General features: G+C 32.7%; 1 protein-coding gene across 1 annotated transcript; it reads right to left on the bottom strand.

Annotated features, from left to right (window-relative positions):
* Nucleotides 1-4,687: 4,687 nt before the first annotated feature.
* On the bottom strand, nt 4,688-11,053 carry LOC106109727 (lipase member H-A-like). The gene is made up of 3 exons (XM_013291329.1): nt 10,727-11,053; nt 5,738-6,038; nt 4,688-5,455 (listed from the first exon to the last, which is right to left on the bottom strand). Exons 1-3 carry the CDS (start codon nt 10,833-10,835, stop codon nt 4,777-4,779), a joined length of 1,089 nt encoding a protein of 362 aa, XP_013146783.1. The 5' UTR covers nt 10,836-11,053; the 3' UTR covers nt 4,688-4,776.
* Nucleotides 11,054-12,277: the final 1,224 nt, after the last annotated feature.

The raw sequence follows: 12,277 nt of genomic DNA, 5'->3' as shown, positions 1-12,277 counted from the left end.
AATTCAAGAATACAGCTAAATCTTACTAAGATTACAAATGCGAAGTTTATGGTAGTTTGTTACAGTTTGTAGCCTAAACTGCTAAACGAATCTCGATGAAATTTGGCATAGATATAAAATCTGGCGGAACACATAGGCTACTCACTTATTTTTTTTAATACCACTCTGACGCACTAGCGGAAGAAAGATAGCGGAAGAAAGTTATTACTAATAACAACAAAATGTTTGTTTTTTCGATCAAAATGGCGTTAAAAGCAGCGCATAAAGTTACACTTTAAAAAATATGTTAAAGAGTCACATAATGAATGCAGAAAGTAATAAGTCTTTTCTAAACAACCTTATAAATAAACGGACATGTAAGTAAACATTCTTCAGACTTCAAAGAGCATATACTAAACGTACAAACGCAATAAAAACTCATAAAACGGGCAATGACAAAAGATGTCTCGCATAAGAAAGACTCCCTCTCAAACATTTATGACATGTAAAAAAGTTTTGACGACCTCTGCATAGTGTGCCAAAAGGAAAAATTGGGGGCTCCTGCCTCGCTGAAGATCCCCTGTGTACCTACGTTTCTCCTTATTAACGAGATTGCGCGTCATGATGCAATAGTCTTGATACTTGTGAATTTAATTAACGACAGATTTATTTCACTTAGCAACAAGAAAATCTAACATTTCATTCAACAATTAACTATGTACTTGTCTACGAAACTAATGATTTGCATAGAAATTTCAATACCCCTGTATATTGACAAGGTAACCCCAAACATGACTGTTAATAAAAAAATACGAATCCATTCCCAATCTCAGAATGAGATATGAAAAGACAAACATAAAAATGATTCAAATGAAGCTACAGATTAGTTTGTTACTTTTATATTCCATTTATCGTAATATTGCAAAATATAGAAGGATCAAGTATATTTAGACGTCATATACAGTCTCAATGCCTACGCCTTGTTTCTTTTTCGCAGGGAAGCTACCGCCCCATGCATAATGGAGGCAAGTGTGCAGAATGCACGTCGGCCCTTGAAAACCTCCTACATAGGCGCGACCGTGTATAACTAACCTTACATGCTAATTAATTTGACGACTCGTTAACGTGTATGGCATACGTATAACTGCATTGCGATTTTGTTGTTATTTCATGTTGAAACGAATTAAGCATTCAAGAATTTGTGCTTTCTGTTTTAACTAGTTTTACATAAATACGTCTACAGCGAGAAAACAATCTAATGGTTTTTTGGACATTGTCTTATATGGTACGACTTAGAGTTTTTCTAAAAGCAAGTGTACCATTTTCTCAAAAGCCGGTAACGCATCTGTAATTCTTCTAGCATGCCGTGTCCCCTGTCGTCGTGTGCCTACCCGGGGGTTCGAAAAAGACGGCTGATTTGTCAAGCTGGTTATAACAGAGTTTTAAAGTCTGGATTAGAGCATAGCTTTCACGAAGGAGGACGAAGTCGTAGACTTACAACAAATTATGCATAAGTCAGGTCTTTTGAATGTATTAGTTGATTAGTTTTATAAATTACTAGCTTGCACCCGCGACTCTATCGGCGTAGAATTAAAAAAAAAACAAAAGTGAGCAGTCACTGTTCTTCCAGACTATCATCTACGTCTATGCCTAATTTCATTGAGATCCGTTCAGCCGTTTAGGCACCAAATGAACAAACATCCATCTAAAATTTCGCATTTATAATATTAGTAAGAATTCTTATACATGTAGTGTTTACAGTTCACCAATTAAAAAACAAACACTTCCTCTTTATGTCAACTTACATAATACTCAGCTGCCTTAACATAAGTTTGATCTCTTCACCTTTTACGCAAACAAAATGTGTACTAACACATCTGTTAATTGGCACCTGACTTTAATATGAAAATCAAAACGCAATTAATAATGTTACATAAACGGACGTGATTTTTTTATTTAACATGTGTCTGATTTTTTATAACCTTCAATGACACCTTTTCGTTAAATATTTTTATTCATTACTCGCTTTTGCTTGCGACTTTGTCCGCGTGAAATTTAAAAATAGCCTATGTTACTCACCGATAACTTAGCTTTCTTACGGTAAAAGAATATTTAAAATCGGCTCTGTAGTTTTCGAATATATCCATACATAGAAAAATACAAATCTTTTCTCTTTATAATATCAGTAAAGATAGGTATGCTAAGGCTTCGCCAGGGGTGATAATAGTTGTTAGCTACAATAGTTTGTAGCTCGCGCAGGTCCTTCTACACTGGTTCTTCACGGAGTCTGTCGTCAACATCAGGTTCGGTTGAGGATCTTCTGCATTCTTCACGAAGTAGCTCAGCAGGATTCAACAGCTTGTTAAATATAAAGGAAAAAGGGAAAGTCTCTACTCCCAGAAGCATTACAATAAAAAAGGTTTCAATGCAAGTATTACTTAGTTTAAAAATAACTTAATTATTAGTCTTGAGTTTAATAACAAAGGTTAACCATCAGAACTTAACGTGACATTCAAATTAAGGCCAGGTGCAGTCGATTTGCGTATTAAAAAATTCAATACTCGCCAAAAAATTCCATTGTTTAGTACAAAACTGACCCTTTACACTAGAAATAAAATAAAAAATAACAATACATACAAATTCATTGAATAATCAATCTAATTACAATAAAATAAGATTACTTTTTCATTGTAGTTCAGCGATGGTCCATTCATGGTCCTTAAGTGTAAATCTATTGTGATGTGACCCTTATTGTTTTTTGACCGAGGATAGTACAAGCCGTAAATAATTATGTACTTAAACAAAAGATGTACAGGTAGCCAGCTGCCAGCGGATTTACTATAATATGGACGCATTTGACCCTTCGGTAACCTTTTGATAAAATCAAATAGTAATAATAATCAGTTTAAAAAGTGCAGAACTGGCTATTTTTTTTGTTTTAGTTTTGTTATCCCGGTGATTGTCAGACGTCTATGTGCACTCCACAGAAAAAGGTCGAGGTAGACTCTAGCTACCGAATACGGTGACGCCTACACTTCAATAAAGCTCTTAAAATTAGCACCTATTAGGTACATATTGATCAATGCGATAATCACCTTTCTGTCTATATCCTAATTATAAATAATATGAATTTTGAGTTTTGTGGAAATTTGTTTAAAAATAAACAGAGGGTGTCAATTTTAATTTACTTAGTTACAAAACCTCTAGGGCGCCATCTATGAAAAGTACGCTGCATTATTATGGCATTACGAAAAATCATCCATGTCTCTTGAGTTTTGGTGTACGACGTATTATTATTTTATAGTTATAGTTGATTTTGATAATTTAATGAACGAAAAATTAGACATCTTGTTAAGATATTTAAAAAAAATGTTGTAATTAGACGATTTACAATTATAACTGTTATGATATCATTTGAGAACAGCGCCATCTGTAAATACAGTAACACACTAGTATTAATTGAATTGAGATTTTGAGTTAACATTGTGCCCATAGATGGCATTGTTTCAAAAAAGCCTACAAACATCATTTTTTAGAACAATAGTAAAAAATACTGTAAGTTAACTATAAATAACCATTGTGTTTTATTAAAAACTAGATGTACAATTATTTCGTGTTACCTACCTTCTATTTTATTCCCTGTTTTCCGCTACAAGGGACCACACCATATTCCCGGGATAAATTCAAGGCTCCAGATTTTCAACTATTAGTATTCACTATTAAACACATTGTTTTTTTATAGGTTTCCCACAATTATAAAGACTTTATTGCATCGCTTTAATCAGAGTATCTTTTTGCTGTATGATAATTTATTTACAATAAAAACCATATCTAAATTTACAAGATCATTTTTATCTTTAGAATTTGATATGCAATAAATTACCATAATGCAGAAATAAAGTAAATATCACTCTTCCTGTTACACTATATTACTTCCGGGTACATATTGAGAATCAGGACGTAATTTCGAATTTACAAACGAACTATTTAAATATTATTTTATGAAAAATTCTTAGTAGGAAGCAGGAAGTGGATTACGTGACTTGCATCAATCCGGTTATGGGTGTCGTTCTAGATTATTATAACCGAAAATATAATATAATAAAAAAGAGTAGAATTGTGGTCAACCAGACTATGGTCTACGGACCATACACATAGGAACACATAGACTATTTTGTCATAGTCAATTTCATCGAGATGGTTTTAGCAGTTAAGTCTACAAAATCTAACCAACATTCATCCATTTAAACTTCTGCATTTATAAAATTAGTTAATGGCCTTAAGCCCGGTGAATCTGTAAATGCCTCTTCAAGGCAAACAGTGGCCATTCAGTCGAAAAAAAAATATCGAAGTATTTAACAATTCATTGCAATTTTGTTGTAATAAAAACATTAAATGAATAATAAAGTAATAATAATGCTTAGAGATCTTATTTATTGCATCTTTTAACTATTTTTAATAATAAAATAAGGAAGTCAAATTTGTCCTACAAGAAGATTGTTTCTGTACAATTTGTTTTGCCTAAAATAGGCATAGTGATTAAATTAAACGAACACGAAACAGAAAATTTATGACGGCCATTAGATAAGATAAAGGACAATAAAACAATCATGTTTAAAAAACTTCGAGGTAATTTTTTTTGGAACTAAAAACTAATATTAATTATTTAAATATTGTAGTTAATAAAAGACACTGGATTGTTTAAAACTAGTCAAAATTTCAACACGTTTTTATTTATTATATATACAACCCAAATCTACCAAAAAGTCTTTCAACGCCTAAATTTAATTTTAAATATCACATTTTTATCACAGCTTCTTCATTAATCATTTTCAAACTTCTTAAAATGAAATCGTTTTCCCTTTTAAGACCCTTCTCACCTAAATAATAAGGGTAATTATTATCTGTCGCAAGATAGAATATACCTTCTTTACTTTTATCCACATTCAATCCTAATAAATTTGTTACTAAAGGTTTCCTCTCATAGCACTCTCTATTTCTCGCTTGCTGTACTGAATCACATTGTAAAGCTATAAATTTACCAGGATGCTTTAATGCTGCTATCCAAAGCGTATAAGATCTTATATGACTACACAATACATTACAAGGCATCCATAAAACATCACCAGGCTGGTATTCACCACCATTCACATAAAAATTAACATGACCCGTAGGTGCTGCAAGTCCGTATCCATCTATGTTAGTCTTAATAACATCAACGAAATCAGCATCCGACATATCCAAACGATCTTCAGGACCGAGGTTTCTAAAACAAGGTCCAGATGGATCAAGACCGGTTAGTCTTGATATATTCTTGCCGGTTATCTCTTGGAATTTTTTTGCTAAGTAACTCATCGTATGCGCTCCAAGACTTAGACCGACGATTTCTAGCTTCTTAGGATCTAGTCCCTCCTCCATTAGTACTATCAACATTTTAGCTGCGTGTCTGCCGACTGGACGCATGAAGCGAGCGGCCCTGAAATATAATTACGTATGATTTTAACATTGCAAAATATTCAAAAGATTGCTCATAAGAATCAACTCGCGTTTTTATCAACGGCGCCGCCGTTGCACTAATGCCGGGTTGATAGCCTTATATCACAATGGAAAAACTAAATCTGTTTTTGTATTATTAATGAATAGTTATATAAAATAGAATTTTAAAATATAAGTTTCATATGCTCTATCATACTCTACCCATCGGCATTCAAATACAACCGTCATATTTATGAGAGGTCTGAATATTGTTTATACTAACATCGGATACTCCATAGTGGTAAACATATTGGTGTCCAGTAAGATCACATTATAATTTAACTCTTGATATGCCGCAGCAATAGATGATGCGACGGGAAAGTTAGGGCTGTCAAGGAATCCACCAATGTAGAGTAAAGTCTTCTTCTTAAAGTCGATATCTTTGTCACGAGCTAATTGGCGCATTTGGAAGTATGTGTACTTGACGTGGCGTGCGCTGAAAATGTTCCCCGGACCTTGTACGTAGAATGATAAATACTTTAACGCCTTCTTCGTTATAATTGCCTCCTTACTTGAACCTGGACCTGAAACAGTAAATGATATTTCTATTTGAATATATCCAGTACAGTAGAGCGTCGGTGGCTCAATGGTTTAAACACTTGACTTGTAATCTATAGGTCTTGGGTTCGAATCCCGCCATGTACCAATGTGATTTTCAATTTTTCGAATTTTCATACGTATATAATTTACCCGACGTTCTTACGGTGAAGGAAAACATCGTGATGCAACCTGCACATATCGGCGAAGAAATTCAAAGATATGTGTGAAGTCAACCAACCCGCACTGGGCCAGCGTTGTTGACTATGGCCTAGTTACCCCTTTCTTAGGGTAGGCTCCGAGCCCCTCGGTGGAGACTTTTAGAGAGCTGGTAATGATATCCAGTACTAAAATTATTGTAAACATAACAATTGAAAACTAGTCAGTCCGTAGGTCTGACATGACATAATCTCATACCAGGTTTCGCCAGCGAAATAGCCTATATGGTCTTTCACTCTATCCTCTATATAAACATGCAGAATTTCATTTAGATCTGTTCAGCAGTTTAGATTACAAACTCTAATAAGCATACATCCGTCTAAACTTTAGCATTTATAATTTTTGTGAGAGAGATTTCATTAGAAAAAAATGTCGATTGTAAGAAAGAGCAAATGACATTGTGTTACATAAAGAAAACATTATATCAGATATACATATTTGGAAATTTCCAATATGTCAATTATTTAGGAAATCAATAAATATGTGCATAAATATGTGCGGTGTAAATGTCAATAGGAAGAATGTTTTTTAAAAGGAAACCGTATTATTGTTTTTGAATAATATTGATATTTCAAAGTCACAAATTTTCATGGATTATGCACTCGATGAAATATCACATAAAGTAGTTTGTTTTCACAGATATCTTACTAATATTATATAGGTATTCGACAATTTAGTTGGATGTTTGTTGGAGTTTGCTGCCTAAAACGCTAAACGGATATCGATGAAATTTGGCATAGATGTAGAGCATAGTATGGAAGAACACATTGGCTACTCATTTTTAATTTTATACTTCCAAAGGGGAGTCGCGTCCGGAAACTAGTAGGTAAATAATTTTACGCCCTAATCAATGTTAACAATATAATTCGACTTTTAATAGCTTAACCAATCGCTTTTTTGTTTACGATAAACATTAATTATTCATAGTCTAAGGAAATATAAGTACAACAACGAACCTACGGAATAAAAATGAAGTGGGTCATATGACCATACTTGAAGAACACACATTGTTTTGTCCTTGCTGATACCAAATTAACTATGAACAAGCTTATCGTGCTGTTTAAATACATGTAAAAATATTGTTATCTCTTTTCTTTTCAAACAGAATGATAGTGATGACAAGTTCGTATGTGTAAGTGACCATGGTCGTCGTTAGTCGATGATCTAAGCTAGGCGTAGGTTTGGTGTTATCATTAAATTGGCGTTATTCGAAGTGCTTTTGATATCTTTGTTAAATTTTCTAATAAAAAATGTATATTTGTTTACAAAATAATGACGCACTACAGTAATAAGTAGTAATCTTGAAAAAACACTCATAGCTATATATGCACACACACACAAACATATACTTACGCATCTATTCGCATTCATACACACGCACACATGCAAAAACACATTAAGGTAGTTTTACCATATAATATTATATATCTTACTAATCTTACTATTCTTACTAATATTATAAATGCGAAAGTTTAGTTTAGCTTTCGTCCGCGACTCCGTCCGCGTGGTATTAAAAAAAAACAAAACCAAGTAGCCTATGTGTTCTTCCAGACTCCCCTACATGTATGCTAAATTTCATTGAGATCCGTTCAGCAGTGTAAGCTACAAACTCTAACAAACATCCATCTAAACTTTCGCATTAATAATATTAAAAGTAAGAAGTAAGATTTGAAAAGTATATATTTTTTTTAATTAATAGTTAAAACGGTTTTAAAGTACGAATTGTTAGAAAAAAACAAACGAATCGATAACCTCCTTTTGGGAAGTCGATCTAAAATTTAATCGTTTACATTTAACTTGTGCATAATATTAGAATCGTGTATCTACGAAGAAATACTTTACATTTGAGTTTTTACTTATTACAGGGTTGTAAGGTTATAAAAAACCAATTAATCACAAACTTAATTTTCAACATAAGTTATTCTAAAAAACATTAAGAAGTAGTAATAAAGAGTAATAAATGCTTTGACGCGTGAGAAAAATCCACTTTTTTGATAAAAACAAAAAATGTATTTCGTTTTGTTACAAGAATATGCATACGAGATATCAAGAATACTTTTGCATTTTATATGTATGTTGTGTACAACGTATATTAATATGTGTTAAGTGCAAAAGCAGTAGAACATTTGTTTTAAATATTTTTTCCCCGTTCCCGTGCGACTTCATCCATATGAAATTATGAAAATTTTATTTTATTGTTCACATTTATCAAATTATCAAACTGACATGACAAGAGAAACCTTGGCAATTTTGTTTCCTTGATGTTGGCAGCAACTTATGGTCTCTTTCCCACATTAGGGATTTTTTCCAAAATATTTACCTCATAAGTTTAATGGCGTGAAAATATATAGTCTAAAGCGTAACGTAAGTGTAGGGCTCTTGATTAAAAAAAATATGCTGTAATTGCTGACATCTTAGGCAACAAAGAAGTGTGTGTTTACGCTTTATTATAATAGTATAGATAATTTTGTTGTGTCGAAATCCGTTTGTTAAAAATTTAATTAAGGTATTGACTGAATTGGCCTCCTTTAAAGTTCCACTCACCTCAGTTCACCTCCACATCGACAAAATTTAACACAATTAACGATTATTAATTTTTAAATTTCAATGCAAAACTGGTTTCTCTATAAAAACTTCGTAAGGAAGTAAACTATTTATTTCAATGTGACCTCAAACAGCGAAAGGGCTTAAGGAAGTACGCTGTTAATTGATAGCCACCCTTCAATCCCAACGATAAAAAATCGCGTTAAAAATGCTGCAATGTTATACGATTTGAGAATAAAGTCAAGTCCCTTTAATTGTTATTTTTCTTATGCTAGATTGCTGAAGTCTCCATTTATTTTATCACTAGCATGCACGCGATTTCGTCGAAAAATATATCCTATATTATTCACAGATAAGTTACCTTAATTAGTTAAAAGGAATTTTAAAATCGGCTCAGTAGTTTTTGAGTTATTTCAATACATACAAAAATACAAATCTTTCTCTTTATAATATTAGGGTAGATATAGATTATCTAGTGATTCATTAGTTAAGTTGATCTAAGTTATCAAAGGAGTAAAACTCAAATTACGTAGTTCGGAAACGCGTTTCATGAAGTTTTCGAACCAAAAAAACTAACGAATATTTAAATGTAGCTAGGAAATCGACCATAAAAAGATGGCAAACGAGCCGCCATATTACCCTTCAATAGCAAAGACACTGCTAGCCAAAGATTCAACAAATTAAATGTCACCAAATGTATAATCTACTAGAAAGGATAATTCCCTCATTACGTCCCCTCCCCTGTCATACCACTTCCCTTACTATCCAGGTTGATAATTGCTTTTAAAGAAAATTTTGTTAAAATACGGTAAATTGTAAAATCTAAATATTCTATGACTGCATTGCTCTTTGTTAGCCAAACAATGTTTTATGAAGATAAATGGCATTTAACAATGTCTGTTTGTCAGTAGCAAATATATGGTGATAAACTTTTATTACCGTATTACTTGTAATAGACCCATTACGAGATTTTTAACAATAATTACTTTAAAGTTGAAGTCGATGATTAAACAACTTAGTTACAAATCTGAGATTAACATATGATCGATTTCTTAAAAAAGTTATCTGTATATTCTAAGATACTTGGACCTGAGGGTTTATCACGAATAATTGTGGGAACGATTTCGTAATTATCACCAAAGTTTGTATTAGATTTTTGCAGCACCACTATTGGACGTGAAGTACACAAACAAATGATATACAAATTTTATCTAATACGTTACGAATACGTTCTGTCTTGATTCGCGATAGATCCTTTAACGTTTCCCTAAGTCTCTTGGGTGTCACAATTTTTTTTTTGAATTCACAATTTGATGTTAATGTTTCACGGTTCACAAACGTTCGGTGACATAAGTGAACACTATTTTAAACTTAAAGACCCTTGGTTAAGCAGTTAAACTGCAGTACAAATGTTTGTGCATAAAGTGTTTGTTTTCGTGAACATTTTATTGATGTCATCGACATTTTATCCTAGATTTCCTTTATAGTGGTTTTTCACTGAACTGTTAATGAAAATGAGAGGGAAATGCATTTTTAGAAATTTTATTTATAATAAATAAAATTTAAACAATTTTTTTCTTACCTTTAAAGTTTTTAGAAATAAATATGGCTTTACAATATTTTTATACTGACAAGTCCTAGACAAGTCCAAGTATATATTTATCATAAATTATTGAAAAGTAAAGACTGCATTTTTATGGTCGTTTTTTCTTTTCTTTTTACTGATATTAAAAAAAAGGAAAGATTTGTATTTTTGGATTTTTGTATGTATTAAAATAACCCAAAAAATACTGGGCCAATTTTACAAATTCGTTCACCATTAGAAAGATAATTTATCTGTGAGTAACATAGGCTTTATATTACACGCGCGCGAAGTCACGAGCAACAGTTAGTTTATATAAAAAAAACTTACAATCTCCGAGTATACCAGATGGATACCCCTCCAGGGCTTTCGAACTTTCCATAGAAGTAACATCACTTGTAACTAAAAATAACAATATATATAGAACGGTCCGTAACATGGTCGGTACGTATACACTTGGCAATGCACCGGGCGCTGCACGTCCGAACTCAAGCAATGTCAATGCCCCAATGCGTCAACGTCAAAACAACACGAGGTTTCGCACGACTCATGAAACCTTCCCGTATCTTACATTATATAGCAATTAAAAATGAACTTGTCCATATTACAATAAATAAGTATGAATGTGGTCAACGGTGTACGGATTCCAGTTTACGTTGCAATGCTTTCAACAGTGGTAGAGCCCGCTTTAACTCACGAATCGGTCGGCTCGTTCGGTGCAATACAACGACCACACAAAGACAGGCGTGAAGTAGAAGCAATTCCGCGTATCGTAAAATGAGTATGCGTGCCGCAGTCATAATTTTAGTTGTCCTTTCTTTTGTAACCTTTGTGTACAAAAAAAAGTAGGGGAATGGAAAATGGTAGAGAAAATATTATATTTTCTGCGTAAGAGGGGCTTTATAGATTTAAGGTAGGCGACTACAAATGATGTCTTTGGCAGATAGTTTAACTAATTTGTCGAATTCTGGTGACCGCTTCCTCGTTTGTCATAAGTCACAAGTAATGTGACAAATTTATGTGCAAGCAAAAAGCTACAAGATGGACAATCCTTGTCTGACTTCCCCAGAACATCTTACTAAATCCCCATCAAAATCTGTCCCGTGTAACAAGGGGAACAAATATAGTTACAATCGTTTTTTGTATTTCATTGCAATAAATCTGATTTCTTACACAAAATGCGTGCTAAAAACGAGCCTACTTTGTTTGTTGCGAACTTGACCTATACTCTGATCGGATCGATTGAAACAATTACTGCAATTACATATTAATTATACGTTTGTGCATATTTTTTATAATTCCGATTACAAATAAGGACATTTAGTAAACAGTACGCTGAGCAAAAAGGCAATGATTCAAAAAATTCAATTGTTAATCGAGAAACGAAAAAAATGGATTACTTGTATGACAGAAAAATGTCTACGGAATATCTTCCGTATCTATCAACAACTTAAAAAAAATAAAACCCTTCAAAAAATCTTACTAATATTGTAAATGCGAATGTTTAGATAGATGGATGTTTGTTAGAGATTGTAGTTTAAACTCGATGTTGGTATAAATGTAGAGTATAGTCTGGAAGAACACACAGACTACTTACTTTTTTTATAATTCCACGCGGACACTGCGCGGACCACTTGTGTTATAGTAAATATAAAAAAATAAAATTATGAATCTTCTTTTGTAGCGTTTTCAAACTTTTTGCTTGTATTATGTGATTACAGATGCTTTGCTGTATTACAACGCAAGCAAGTTCTGTTCATCACATTACTGCGAGATACAATCTATACTATTATAATAAAGCGTAAACACACACTTCTTTGTTGCCTAAGATGTCAGCAATTACAACATATTTTTGTACAATTCTCCTTTTAATAAAATGCC

This window comes from Papilio polytes, unplaced genomic scaffold (genome assembly GCF_000836215.1).
Source record: "Papilio polytes unplaced genomic scaffold, Ppol_1.0 DF821067.1, whole genome shotgun sequence".
Taxonomy (NCBI): domain Eukaryota; kingdom Metazoa; phylum Arthropoda; class Insecta; order Lepidoptera; family Papilionidae; genus Papilio; species Papilio polytes.
The sequence above is the reverse complement of the archived record's forward strand: the minus strand, read 5'-3'. Positions and strand labels throughout refer to the sequence as shown.